At 37.7% G+C, this 12,482-nt stretch overlaps 1 protein-coding gene across 2 annotated transcripts; it reads right to left on the bottom strand.

Moving 5' to 3' along the window:
* Positions 1-6,491: 6,491 nt before the first annotated feature.
* Positions 6,492-12,261, bottom strand: ceacam19lw.L (carcinoembryonic antigen-related cell adhesion molecule 19 like gene W L homeolog). Of its 2 annotated transcripts, none has more exons than XM_018226318.2 (7): positions 12,156-12,261; positions 11,286-11,636; positions 10,403-10,681; positions 8,715-8,810; positions 7,872-7,960; positions 7,169-7,204; positions 6,492-6,769 (listed from the first exon to the last, which is right to left on the bottom strand). In XM_018226318.2, exons 1-7 carry the CDS (start codon positions 12,214-12,216, stop codon positions 6,713-6,715), a joined length of 969 nt encoding a protein of 322 aa, XP_018081807.1. In that variant the 5' UTR covers positions 12,217-12,261; the 3' UTR covers positions 6,492-6,712. The 2 variants fall into 2 exon arrangements, with proteins under 2 accessions (XP_018081807.1, XP_018081808.1); XM_018226319.2 differs by having other exon boundaries at positions 7,169-7,201.
* Between the last annotated feature and the right edge of the window lie 221 nt (positions 12,262-12,482).

Raw genomic sequence — 12,482 nt, 5'->3', positions numbered from 1 at the left:
AAGGTTTCCCTTGTGTTGTTGTTAAGCCTAAGTATATATGCATATATATAATATTGCAGTAAGTTCTAGACGTGCAGCAGTTACTTTTCAGGCATACATGATAGTTATAGACAATATTTGGAGATGAAGAAACATCTGTAAATTTTATTAAAATGCACAGTATATTTGTTGCTGGATAGACATTATTAAGGATGCTGGGAGTTACTTAAGTTGCTTAAAGGAATAGTACAGGTATGGGATCCGTTATCTGGAAACCCGTTATTCAGAAAGCTAAATTACAGAAAGACCGTCTCCCATAGACTCTATTTTATCCAAATAATGCAAACTTTTAAAGATGATTTAAACATGCTCAGTGTGGTCTGGTCTGCTTAGGGATCATCATAAACAAAGCTGCTTGAGTTCTGCATGGCTGGGAAGTAAGGCGGGAGCTCCCCCTGCTGTTCATAAGTATGATTGTTTCCTGCTCAGCAGTTAGGGACCATCTGACAATTCCTATCCACAGCAGTAAATGAAGGGAGAATTTCACTGCATATAGTCAGGTTTCTTATAAAAACAATACACATTTTTTAATTAAAGTATATTGGAGATAGGTTACTTTTTCATTAAAGAAAGTAAAAATGGGATTTTATTTTTTTGCCTTTACATGTCCTTTAAGGTTTGAAGATCCAAATTATGGAAAGATTCATTATCCAGAAAACCCCAGGTTCTGAGCATTCTGGATAACAGATCCCATACCTGTATCGTCAAATAATGAAAGTGTTTTAAGGTACTGCTGCTGGTTTGCCATCCTCTCCTTTTACTTCTCAGAACTCAAGAGAATCGGAGGCATTGGAAGTCTTTTCTCGTGGAGCTTAAAGTGATCAGTCTGTTTGTCAAAAAACAGTCAAAAAACTCAAGGACGCCCACGAGAAACAACCAATGGACTGTACGACCATCAATAAAGATACTAGAAGAAAGGGCATCAGGAGAGGAGGCAGACAGAGATTTAGACACACAAAAATACCAATTATGCTGAGCAAGGAACAAACAGTACTGAAACTATTTTCTGTTTGAACTGGGACTTTTGGAAAAAGGACTTTCTTTTTGCCCTTATTAGAAGTTTGGGTTCTCAGCCCATGACTGAGTACCTTGGAGGTATGAAACGTGTAGGGCCTATGGAGCTGCATTTATACTTTTAAATATGCACAATAAAGACGTATTTTTTTAACTTGCATTATTGTCCCTGTGGATTCCTCTGAGTGCCGGATAGCCATTCCTCTTTGCTGTATATATCGGTTTGCCGCTCCTTGAAGCTGGGGGTCTGTGGCTGGTGCACCTGGACCACACAATCTACTTGGAGAGCTATTTACTTTATTATTGATCTCTCGGTTTTGCAATTTGGATTTGGTTTGGCCGGGCATTTGGATTCGGCCGAATCTGAATCCTGCTGAAAACCGAATCCTTGATTCAGTGCATCCCTAATTTTGAATGTGACAGCTTTAAAAAGTTGGGGAGAAGGGCTTGTTTCTCAATGTGTGGCATCACCTCTTCTTTTAAAGGGGATGGAAGGTTAAAACTACTGTATGTAAGCTTTATCAGTAAGGTCTATGTAAATACCCCCAGTTACACTATCAGTGCTGCTCTTCTGCATCCTCTGCAAAAAAAAAAAAAACTACATTCCTTTGCTTCTATTGTTTACACATGGGCTTCAGCATCAGATTTACTTATCTCAGCCCAAACCTCCCAGCACCAAACAGGAGCATGCACAGCATCTTCTTCTTTTTCTCATCTTCCTCATCCCCTCCCCTCTCTCTGCTGTATTCTGAGCAAAGAACTGCAGAGAGCAGAGAACTGTGCCAAATGTTTTTAATGGATGACAGGTTGGGACTGCCAGACTCATTTACTACGGAGTGATGCTGTTGTAATACATGCAGCATGCAGTTTGAAATAAGCATGACCTTCAGTGACAAACGTTGTCTGAATAGCAGCATATGTTGCTCCAAAACCTTTATATATTGTTATGCATTAATCCTGCCTTCCCAAATGTGCCATGGGCACTAATGCACCGAGATACCATCACAGATGCTGTTGGTTTTTGACCTGTGCTCGGATTACATGGCATTACAAACAGAATTTTACATTTTGATTTGTCAGACCACACAACCATTACATTTCCATCTTAAATGAGTTTGGCCCCTGAGAAAGCAGTAGATTTTCTGGATCATGATTATGTATAGTTTCTTCTTTGCATGGGAGAATTTAAATTGCACTTGCCAATGCAGCAATTAATTGTGTTCAAAGATATTGGTTTTATGAAGTATTTCTGATCACATGCAAATGATATTACATACCATAGATCCCTTATTCTTTGCAATTTTACTTTGAGTAACATTATTCTTAAAGTGTTGCAATATATGCCCCCATGCAGATGTGTCACAGAGTGGTGTACGTCTCCCCGTCTTTGCTTCGGAGAGACCCCGTCTATCTGGGATCTTTGTTTAGCATTACACAACTCATTTAGTGCCCCAGTCTCACCTCTTTTGAAAAATGTTGCAAGCGTCAAATTCAAAATGAGCCTACATTTTTGAGAATACATTAACATTTCACAGTATCAACATTTGGGGGCAGATTTACTAAGGGTCGAAGTGAATTTGTGAAGAAAAAACTTTCGAATTTCGAAGTAATTTTTTGGATACTTCGACCATCGAATAGGACACTACGACTTCGACTTTGAATTCGATTCGAAGTAAAATCGTTTTAAAATTCGACCATTCGATAATCGAAGTACTCTCTCTTTAAAAATACTTCTTCTTCAATACTTCGCCAAATTAAACCTGCCGAAGTGCTATGTTAGCCTATGGGGACCTTCTAGAGCAGTTTTCTACGTTTTTTGAAGTCGAAGAAAAATCGTTCGATCAATGGATGAAGTCCTTCGAATCGTTCGATTCTAAGGATTTCATCGTTCGATTCTAAGGATTTCATTGTTCGATTTGAAGGATTTCATAGTTCGATCGAACGATTTTACTTCAACCGCAAAATGGTCAAATTTGGTGCAAAAAACTTTGACTTCGATATTCGAAGTCGAAGTAAAACCATTCGATGGTCGAATTTCGAAGAATTTATCACTTTGAAATTTGACCCTTGATAAATCTTTCCCTTGATATGTTGTCTTGCCTTTGTACTATTTGCAATTAAATACAGGATTATATGATATGAAAATCATCCCATTCTATTTTATTTATATTTTACACAGCCGACTTTTTTGAAAAGGTAGTTCTAAGTAATTGAATTTAATGTTCTTTTGCCCTGTACTGTTTAAAATAGGGACATGGAGGAGCCATTCAAGCTCAAATAGGGTAAAATGGCACAGGTTAAACAGCAGATAGTGGATAAGCCTTATAGAATATAATGTTGTTCTACAGAGTTTATCTGTTATCTGCTATTTAACCTGTGCCATTTGGCCCTATTTCAATTGCCTCCAGGGTCAGACTGGGCCGACAGGACAATCTCAAACTATGGGTGCTGCCCCTGGCCCCAATAGTGGATGCAAAAAGAACAAGGTACATGTAGGGAAGGGAATTGGGGGTGTTGCAGCTGGGTCTCGGTTGGCCCAAACCCTCAATTGCTACAGACAAGAGTAGAAGAGTGTCTGAAGCAAACATGCCAGTTTAACCAGTGCTAGGCAACAGTTCTACAGTATTTTCATTACATTAAAACACTATCATTTTTTGGACCAGAATTTCTATAGTATGTAGCAGTATACAGTAGGTCTTTAAAATCAAACTCACAATCTTCTTCTTGTAACATTTGATTCCGTTATTTCAGAACTCATTAAGTGGACTTTAATTTATAATCTTTCCTCATAATTCTCTTTTGTGACTATTGTTTATTTATTCACTCGCTCTGGTGTTGGACTTATCCCCTTGTTTGTATTGCAAGAATGTTCAGCACTGCCCACCCAAGTATTTCTATGATACATGTCAATAAAAAAACACACAGTATAAATACGGGCACTGCCTCACATAACTTTGAGCAAGTCTTTATATAGATAAGGAACACCATTAAGCATTTTTGGTATTGCTTCTGTGTTATGCATGAGGTTGTTTCTTTCTTTAGAACCAAAAAACAGGAACTTTTATGAAGCAATTCACCCAGTAGAGCTTGAGTCATCCGACCCCTATTTTGCAATTTGTATTCTAAATTATTTTTGACTTCTACCTGAACGCGTCTTGGTAAACTTATGAGGAATAGTTCCTCTTTCCTTGTACCCTCAGATATGCAGCTTAGAAAATATGTCCACGGGTAAACAGATTTGTTTTGTACAGAAGTTCACTGGGTCCATAACAAAAAAATCTGAGCATTAATGACTTCTAAGTAGATTTAGATTTTTTAATCTCATAATTACATTTTTTAAAACCAAATGTAACTGTAACTTAAAAACATTGAAATCTTTTGATTTTTTCAGAGAGTTTTGCCTAAAAACTCAATCAATTCATTCGATTAGAGATTTTTTTGCAGAAAACTCAATTAATTTGAGTTTCCGGGTTTTGCAAGTCGAGTTTTTCCCATTCAACTTTTTTCTTAAATAAGAAGTTCATTCCAGCTATAAAAAAACTCTAACATTAGACCTCTGCTAAATAACCCCCTTATTGTCATAATTATGACTTTAAAATTAAGAGAGTAAAAATCAAAATTTTCAGTTTAAAAAATGTATGCTTTCAAAATCAATCATGATTTACAGTGGTAAAATTTCAACTTTTTAAAGTCATAATTATAACAATAAATCAGAATTTTGAGATTAAGGGGGTTTATTTAATAAAGTCCGAATGTTTAAAGGTGAGAGTTTGTTTACTATAAAATCCGAAATTTTTAGTGAGAAAAAAACTTTTTGAGATTTATTATACCCCGATGCTACAAAAAGTCAAAATCCAGATCTGCTGAGGTCGTATATAAATCAATGGCAGAGGTCCCTATCCTAATTTTGAAGTTGCTGTCTGCGCTGGAATTAGCTCAGCTTTTCAGGGCAAAAATCAAAAAAAATTCAGTCTTTTTCTCAAAAAAAAAAATCATACGATTCGGGGTTCCGCACGATTTTATTGAATTTCCCCCAATCCGATTAAACTGTGCGTTAAAAATAACAAATAAGGTCAAATTGTGGATTCTAGTTTCGGTGGACTTTTATTTTGAAAAATCAGAAAAATTCAGATTTTGATAAATAATCCGCAATCAGTCAAAATTTTGACTTTTTAAAGTCATAATTTATGAGATTCCTTAGAAATATTCGGAAAAGGTTTTTTCAGTGAGAACTGTGAAGTTGTGGAATTCTCTCCATGAATCAGCTGTACTGGAAGAAAATTCCCCCTCTGAGGCAAACTGGAGAAGCTTCAAACAGGGTTTTTTGCCTTCCTCTAGATCAACTAGCAGTTTGATATACAGACTTAAAAGTTTGAACTTTTTTTTTCAGCTTAATTTACTATGTTACTATTTAGAATAAAAGTAAAAATCTTTGAGTAAAAATTATCATTATGAGGATAAAAATACATTTTAGATTTAGAGTTATAAAGTCCATGTTTTAGCTTTATGTTCATTATTCGGCAACCATACTACAGGTATGGGATCCGTTATCTGGAAACCCGTTATCCAGAAAATTCCAAATTATGGAAAGGCTGTCTCCCATAGACTCCATTATAATAAATTAATCCAAATTTTTAAAAATTTCCTTTTTCTCAGTAATAATAAAGCAGTACCTTGTACTTGATCCAAACTAAGATATAATTAATTCTTATTGGAAGCAAAACCAGAGTGTACTTAATATTTGCATGATTTTCTAGTAGATTTAAGGTATATAGTTCCAAATTATAGAAAGATCCATTATCCGGAAAACCCAAGGTCCCAAGCATTCAGGCCCCATACCTGTCCAAGATAACAGGCCCCATACCTGTACAAATTACCAATGAAAGGAATAAACACCTAAAAGAATACCAAGATAAGAACTTAAATAAACATGTATTTACACAACTTTTTCATACACTCTATCTATTACAGTGACAAAACAATGGTTCACTGTATTTATTCATTGTTTTATACTAATGGCCTGCCGGAGGAAGTGTGTTATATGGGAATTATAAGGGAATCCCTTATCCCTTTTTGTTTATTACATACATAAGGGTTAGTTTCCAAAGGGCAGTGCAAAATAACCTATGTTGCTCTATACAGGTATGGGATCCGTTATTCGGAAACCTGTTATCCAGAAAGCTCCGAATTACGGAATGACCATCTCCCATAAACTCCATTATAATGAAATAATCCAAAAAATTTTTTAAAAAATTTAATTTTTTTTTAAAAAATTCAAATCTAAAAAAAAAAAATTCCTTTTTCTTTGCAGTAATAAAACTGCACCTTTTACTTGATCCAAATGTATATATAATTAATACTTATTGGAAGCAAAACCAGTTTTTTGGTGTTTTTTAATGTTTACATTATTTTCTAGTAGACAAGGTATGAAGATCCAAATTATGGAAAGATCTATTATCCAGAAAATCCCAGGTCCCGAGCATTCTGGATAACAGGTCCCATACCTGTACTAAGCTTATGCCTTGTGCCTATCCCTTGTACAGTGCAACTTTACGCAATGAATTTTCCATTTAGGCACAACCCTTTTTTCTCCATGCCAGAGGTGGGACCATAGAAAGGTGTGGGGAAATGGAGGGATCACTAATCTGAATTATCCGTTTCATTTGCCCCCCATTTTAAGATCAAAGTAGATATTTTCTGGCCGATGCTGTAGCCCCTGCAAAAGAGAAATAGACTTTTACTAACAATGTTTTCTTTCCTTTAGTTTATCAGTGTCTGTTGCATTTAAAGCTATCGGGGACCCCCTAGCCTTGCAGAAAACGAGGTCTGAAGACCCTCCTGTGGCTTATTGGCCAGGGATAGAGGGGTCTGCCTTAGTTTTCAAACTGTTTGGATGTCACATAAATTAGAATGGGATTTTACAAAAGTGTACAGACTTGGCTTTTCTTCCGGCAAAAGTCCCATTGCACCAAATGCGATATCTGAGTACATGGTTCCAACTAAAGTGTACAGAATTGGGTTTTCTTCTTGAAAAAGTTCCATTGCACCAAATGAGATGTCTGAGTACATGGTTAAATGGTGTTGGCTTTGAGAGATCTGGAATGAAACGGCTTACCTGGTATTGGGAGGATTCCACTTGGGGGTTTTGCTGCTAAAAGAAAAGAAGGGATACCGTAAGTGGATCTTGTGTCGGACTGGGATACAATCAATGATTGACAACCCTTTAAAACATTGTCCTCTTTCTGAGTATTATGTCTATGATTATTCATTGTCAAATATTTACTGCTTAATATAGCCAAGTACAGTTGATACCATATAGGAACTATATAGGACAGGGATATATAGGATAGCTCTCTGTTATGTCTGCACCCGGAGCCACAAGCGAATTACCAGCAGCGAACTAAAGGTGGCCATACATGGAGAGATCCGCTCGTTTGTCGATGTCGCCAAACGAGCGGATCTCCCTGCGATATGCCCACCTTGAGGTGGGCAATATCGGGCTGATCCGATCATGGGCCCTAGGGCCCAACGATCGGATCCTAGTGGATCTAGTGTCGGACTGGGATACAAGGGGCCCATAGTCCACTTGTTGGACTATAAATATATATTTATTATAATATATATAATACAGATATAGAGGAACACTGGGAAAACTGTATAAAAACACTCAACCTTCAACCTCATGTTTTATATGGAACTCCTCGGTAACTTATAATATCCTTATATTTTACAAGAGGAGGTACATTATTCACTATATATATCCATAAAAGGGGTGTATTAGACAGGTATCAGAAAATCTGTATGACAGGAACACTTACCGTTGGTCCATTGATAACATTTTGATATGGTGGGGTTTGATCATGTCCGCTATTAACCAATCCTGTTGTTTGAATTGAAACATATTTTTCTTGCAATGATGAAATTAAGGAAGATAGGAAGAAAGAATTGAAGGTTTAAGTAAAAAGTAGGCAGAGACTGATATAGGTGCCATACAGGAAGCTCCAACACAGGGGTTTCAGTATCACATATTTATTGAACAGTGGTTTGATTTATGTTAGTGCAGTTACTTGTAGGATCCAATCAGCAATTAGCTATTTTTTTCAATGACAATTCCCCAAACAAAAACTTCTTTATTCAGGGATTACTGATTTGACAGGGTGTTAGAGCTCAGTGTTGGTGTTAAGATCTAACACCCCATATCAGTTCTACTGCTTAAAACAATTAAACATATTCTGAAAAGCTGGCACACATTAACTAATGACTTTTCTGTTTGTCAAGAAAAAGAGAGGAATATAAGGTGGGTTACTAGTGATGGGCGAATTTGCGAAACGGTGCCGGCGTCTCGTTTTTGACGCCGGCGCCTGTTTTTGACGCTGGCGCCTGTTTTTGACGCTGGTGCCAGTTTTTGATGCCGGCGCCCATTTTTGACGCCGGCGTCCGTTTTTTGAAAAAAAAATTTGACGCTGGCGAATTTTTGCCGCGAATTTTCGCGGGCGTTTCGCGAATTCGCGCCTGGCGAATAAATTCGCCCATCACTATGGGTTACCCCTCTCCTAGACAATCGGCACAAGCGCAAAGATTTCCCTGTGCACGTGCTGATCTGGAAAGACGACCAGATCCATGGCAAGGGCAGTGGCTTCTCAGTCTTACTGAAAGGATACTTTTCATGTAGATTAGAATTGTTGCACAAATGATCAGTACAATTGCCACAATGGCAATATAAATGCCTGTATAATTAATGGACTCCACGCCAGCACCTGTAAGATAGAAACTACACAGTATATCTAGGAACATTCACATTTATAGAAGTATAAACTGGATAGGAGAACAATAGACAGTGGACAGCTGATATCTGTTAGAAAACACTGAATGTTGTATTAGCTTGTAGTATTGACACCTTTCATTAAAGTTACATGCACCAACACACTCCTTGCACTTCTGTATAGTTACACAAAGCATCATTGCGTCTGTTCAGATTGCTGCGCCGCATTTCATAGAAATTACATACTTTATGTGATTGCACCTAAGGTTTCTTCATTTTGGTGCCATTAACCCAGTTACATAGTTACATAGTTAAATCGGGTTGAAAAAAGACAAAGTCCATGAAGTTCAACCCCTCCAAATGAAAACCCAGCATCCATACACACACCCCTCCCTACTTTCACATAAATTCTATATACCCATACCTATACTAACTATAGAGCTTAGTATCAGAATAGCCTTTGATATTATGTCTGTCCAAAAAATCCTCCAAGCCATTCTTAAAGGCATTAACTGAATCAGCATCACAACATCACCCGGAAGTGCATTCCACAACCTCACTGTCCTCAAACTGCCTTATGTAGAGATGTAGAGTTACAAACTATCTCTAGACTGCTAAGGCCAAAGGACATTACTCTATTCTCATTCTCCTGGACTTATCTTCTGCTTTTGATACTGTTGACCATTCTGTTCTAATGCAAATTCTCCATTCAATTGGTATCTGGGATCGAGCTGCATCCTGGTCCTCTTCCTACTTTTCTGACCACACCTTCTCTGTTACTCTTGTTAACACATCCATTCTTAGTGTGGGGGTGCCTCAGGGTTCTGTACTTGTTCCTTGCTGTTCTCCTTGTACACTCTATCTTTAGGAGACCTTATGTCTTTATTTGGCCTTAAATATCACTTGTATGCCAATGACATCCAAATATATTTAGACACTTTCCCTAACCACTTACATTTAGACCCAGATAGCGAACTGCCTACTAGCTATCTCCATCTAAATAAACCAAAGTCACCTCAAACTCAACTTGGCCAAAACGAAGCTCCTGGAACTGAGCTCATGGTCTTCCCACCCAAACCTATCCCATCTCTTCTTTTCACCATTCCTATTGATGGCAAGCCATTCATTTTCTGTTATTGACAGCACCAATCAAAAGTTTATTTTCTTAAAATGTCTTTATTGATACATGGGCTCTGACCCAAAACACTTGGCAACCTTTCAGATCGTCCTGGGTCTTTTATCAAGCCACCATGGCATGGCCATTAACCCTGTTAATTCAGAATACTCATTCAGCAGCTAATTATTATTCAGTCCCTCTCCTTCTCCAATCATATTAATATTAAATGCAATATAGACGCTACAAAAATTTACTTATTTTTAATGTGGCTGAGAGTAAAGACATTACACTTCCAATCTGATCCATTAATAAACTACTTTTATGACTCTTGATACAAATCAGGAAATCTCAGTTTAAACTCTTTCCATCTTGATTGCAAAGGGTAAGCCAAACTGTCCCAATTCGTTAATGGACATCCTTAACGTACAGTTAAGGTATGTGTATAGGCATCACAATGGAATATTACTTACTGTAAAGGGACAGTGTGTAGGGGTCACTAATTTTCTTGCTGATTTGATTCTCCACTTCACATTGGTACTGTCCAGCATCTGATTGTGTGAAGCTGGGAATAGTCATAATTCTGTTATTTTCACTGAATTTGACTCCAGAAGGAAATCTGCCATCGCTTCTCTTCCATAAGAAATTTACTGATTCTAATTCAGTTGCTAATAGTCTACAGGTAAGGGTGACTTCATCATATTTCTCTGGCTGCTGCTTAGTGATGTCAATCATTGGTTTAGTCAATATCTCTGTAGATAAAGCAACAACACAGCGTCAGTTACAAGTTACTACACATGAACATTAGATAGAGGAAACATACTATAAATTACATTTAAAGGATTCGTGCCAGTGTGGGGGGTCCCTGTGACTGGGGTGGTGGGCTTTCGAGGGCCCCAGACATCCCAGTCCAACACTGACAACAGACAAAAATTCTTGCAAATAATATTTGTGAAAGGGTATTAAAGAGTTATTCTGTGGCTTCAGGCATGTTTTAGAGGTAGTTAAAGGAATTAACTATCAGAAGGAGCAAGCAAGTCAGAGACTGACCACACTGTTAGATGTGAAGGAAGCATGGCAGTTAGAACAGGCAGCTTAACAGTCCTTACCAATGCAAAATATTTATAATTTCTGCATAATTAAAGAGGACACTTGATCTCAAAGCTACAGTTCCTCTGTTCTCTATGGCTTGCATTACCTGTACTTCAGTGTAAAATCAGTGACATTTGTTTTCCATGGGGGGGGGCAGTACTGTACCAAAAGCCAATATTGTAGCCCTGAGAGTTGTAGTTAAGGAACATCAGCTTCAGGCTGCTTATTCATGTAAATGGGAGCTGCAGAGAAACAAGTACTCACCATATACAGGCAGGTTAATGGTTTCTTGGGTCAAACTGTCCGCCTGTATTTGAACTGTGTAATATCTTCTGACTGCTTTATAAAGCTTTGAGATCTGTAGCGACCCATCTGGAAGGCCACTGGCTCGAGGGAAGAACTCTGGCCCTCGTGTCTTTACAGTGTTAGAACGTGCATCATATGTTAAGATTAGGGAGAAATCATCAACGAATCGACCTTTATACCAGGAGAAAGAGCGAATTACCCCCCTGACGCCACTGACTTTGAGGGTGACAGGCTGATTGATCACTGGATGTTCAGGAATCGGCTGAATTTTGATTCCGGAGATCAGATTTATCCAGACACTAAAGAGAGCTGAAAGGGAGAAAGGAGTGAGATTAATTGAGGAGCAAAGTGAGACACATTTTTTAGTAACTGTGTGACAGTGACTCACTAAACCTTCAATTACAAAGAGGCAAAATACCATACTGTAATTTATCTAGGAAATAATGTATCCCCTATTTTAACATATAAAGATATTAGAAGTCACAGAGCATTTCCATGACCATATATTATCGGAAGGCTGAGTGCTTTTATACAGGTCATGGAAGTCTAAGATGACTTCTAATATCCTTACACTGCATAACAACATGGCACATGATTTCTTATCACGCACATACCTTTCATTGAGTCAGCTGAGCGCTGATTATATCTAATACCATCCCCATTTATATTTTATAGGACATCTCTTGTGTATCATAACCTTTTAGGTCACATTGGAATGCACAGAACTACTCTGTAGTTTCTAATAGCCTTATAGATGACAGTTTGGGATGCATTACCCCCTATATATTGTACAGAGAACGTAGAGAAGTATTCAGTAAGTGACTGTACCTGTGAGCAGATATCCCCTCATGCAAAGGGTCTGGGCTGCTATTGCTTTCTCTCTGGCCATCGTGTCTGTCTCGTAAGGGGAAGTTGGCAATCTTTATATTCTGCATTTTAACTGCTCATAGTCTTTATTTTAATTCCACAACTAGTGGGAGGGATTTTAAGGCATTGTGCCAAATAGTTCTCCAAAATCTTGCTAATAATTGAGAATATGCAATGTTGCAAAAAAATATAGAAGTTTCTAGGGAAGGCTGACATGTCAGCAGTGTAACAAAAGGGGAATTAGACTGCTGGTGAGATGAAGTAGGGTCAGACATTTAGTTACTCATG

This window comes from Xenopus laevis, chromosome 7L (genome assembly GCF_017654675.1).
Source record: "Xenopus laevis strain J_2021 chromosome 7L, Xenopus_laevis_v10.1, whole genome shotgun sequence".
NCBI lineage: Eukaryota > Metazoa > Chordata > Amphibia > Anura > Pipidae > Xenopus > Xenopus laevis.
The sequence above is the reverse complement of the archived record's forward strand: the minus strand, read 5'-3'. Positions and strand labels throughout refer to the sequence as shown.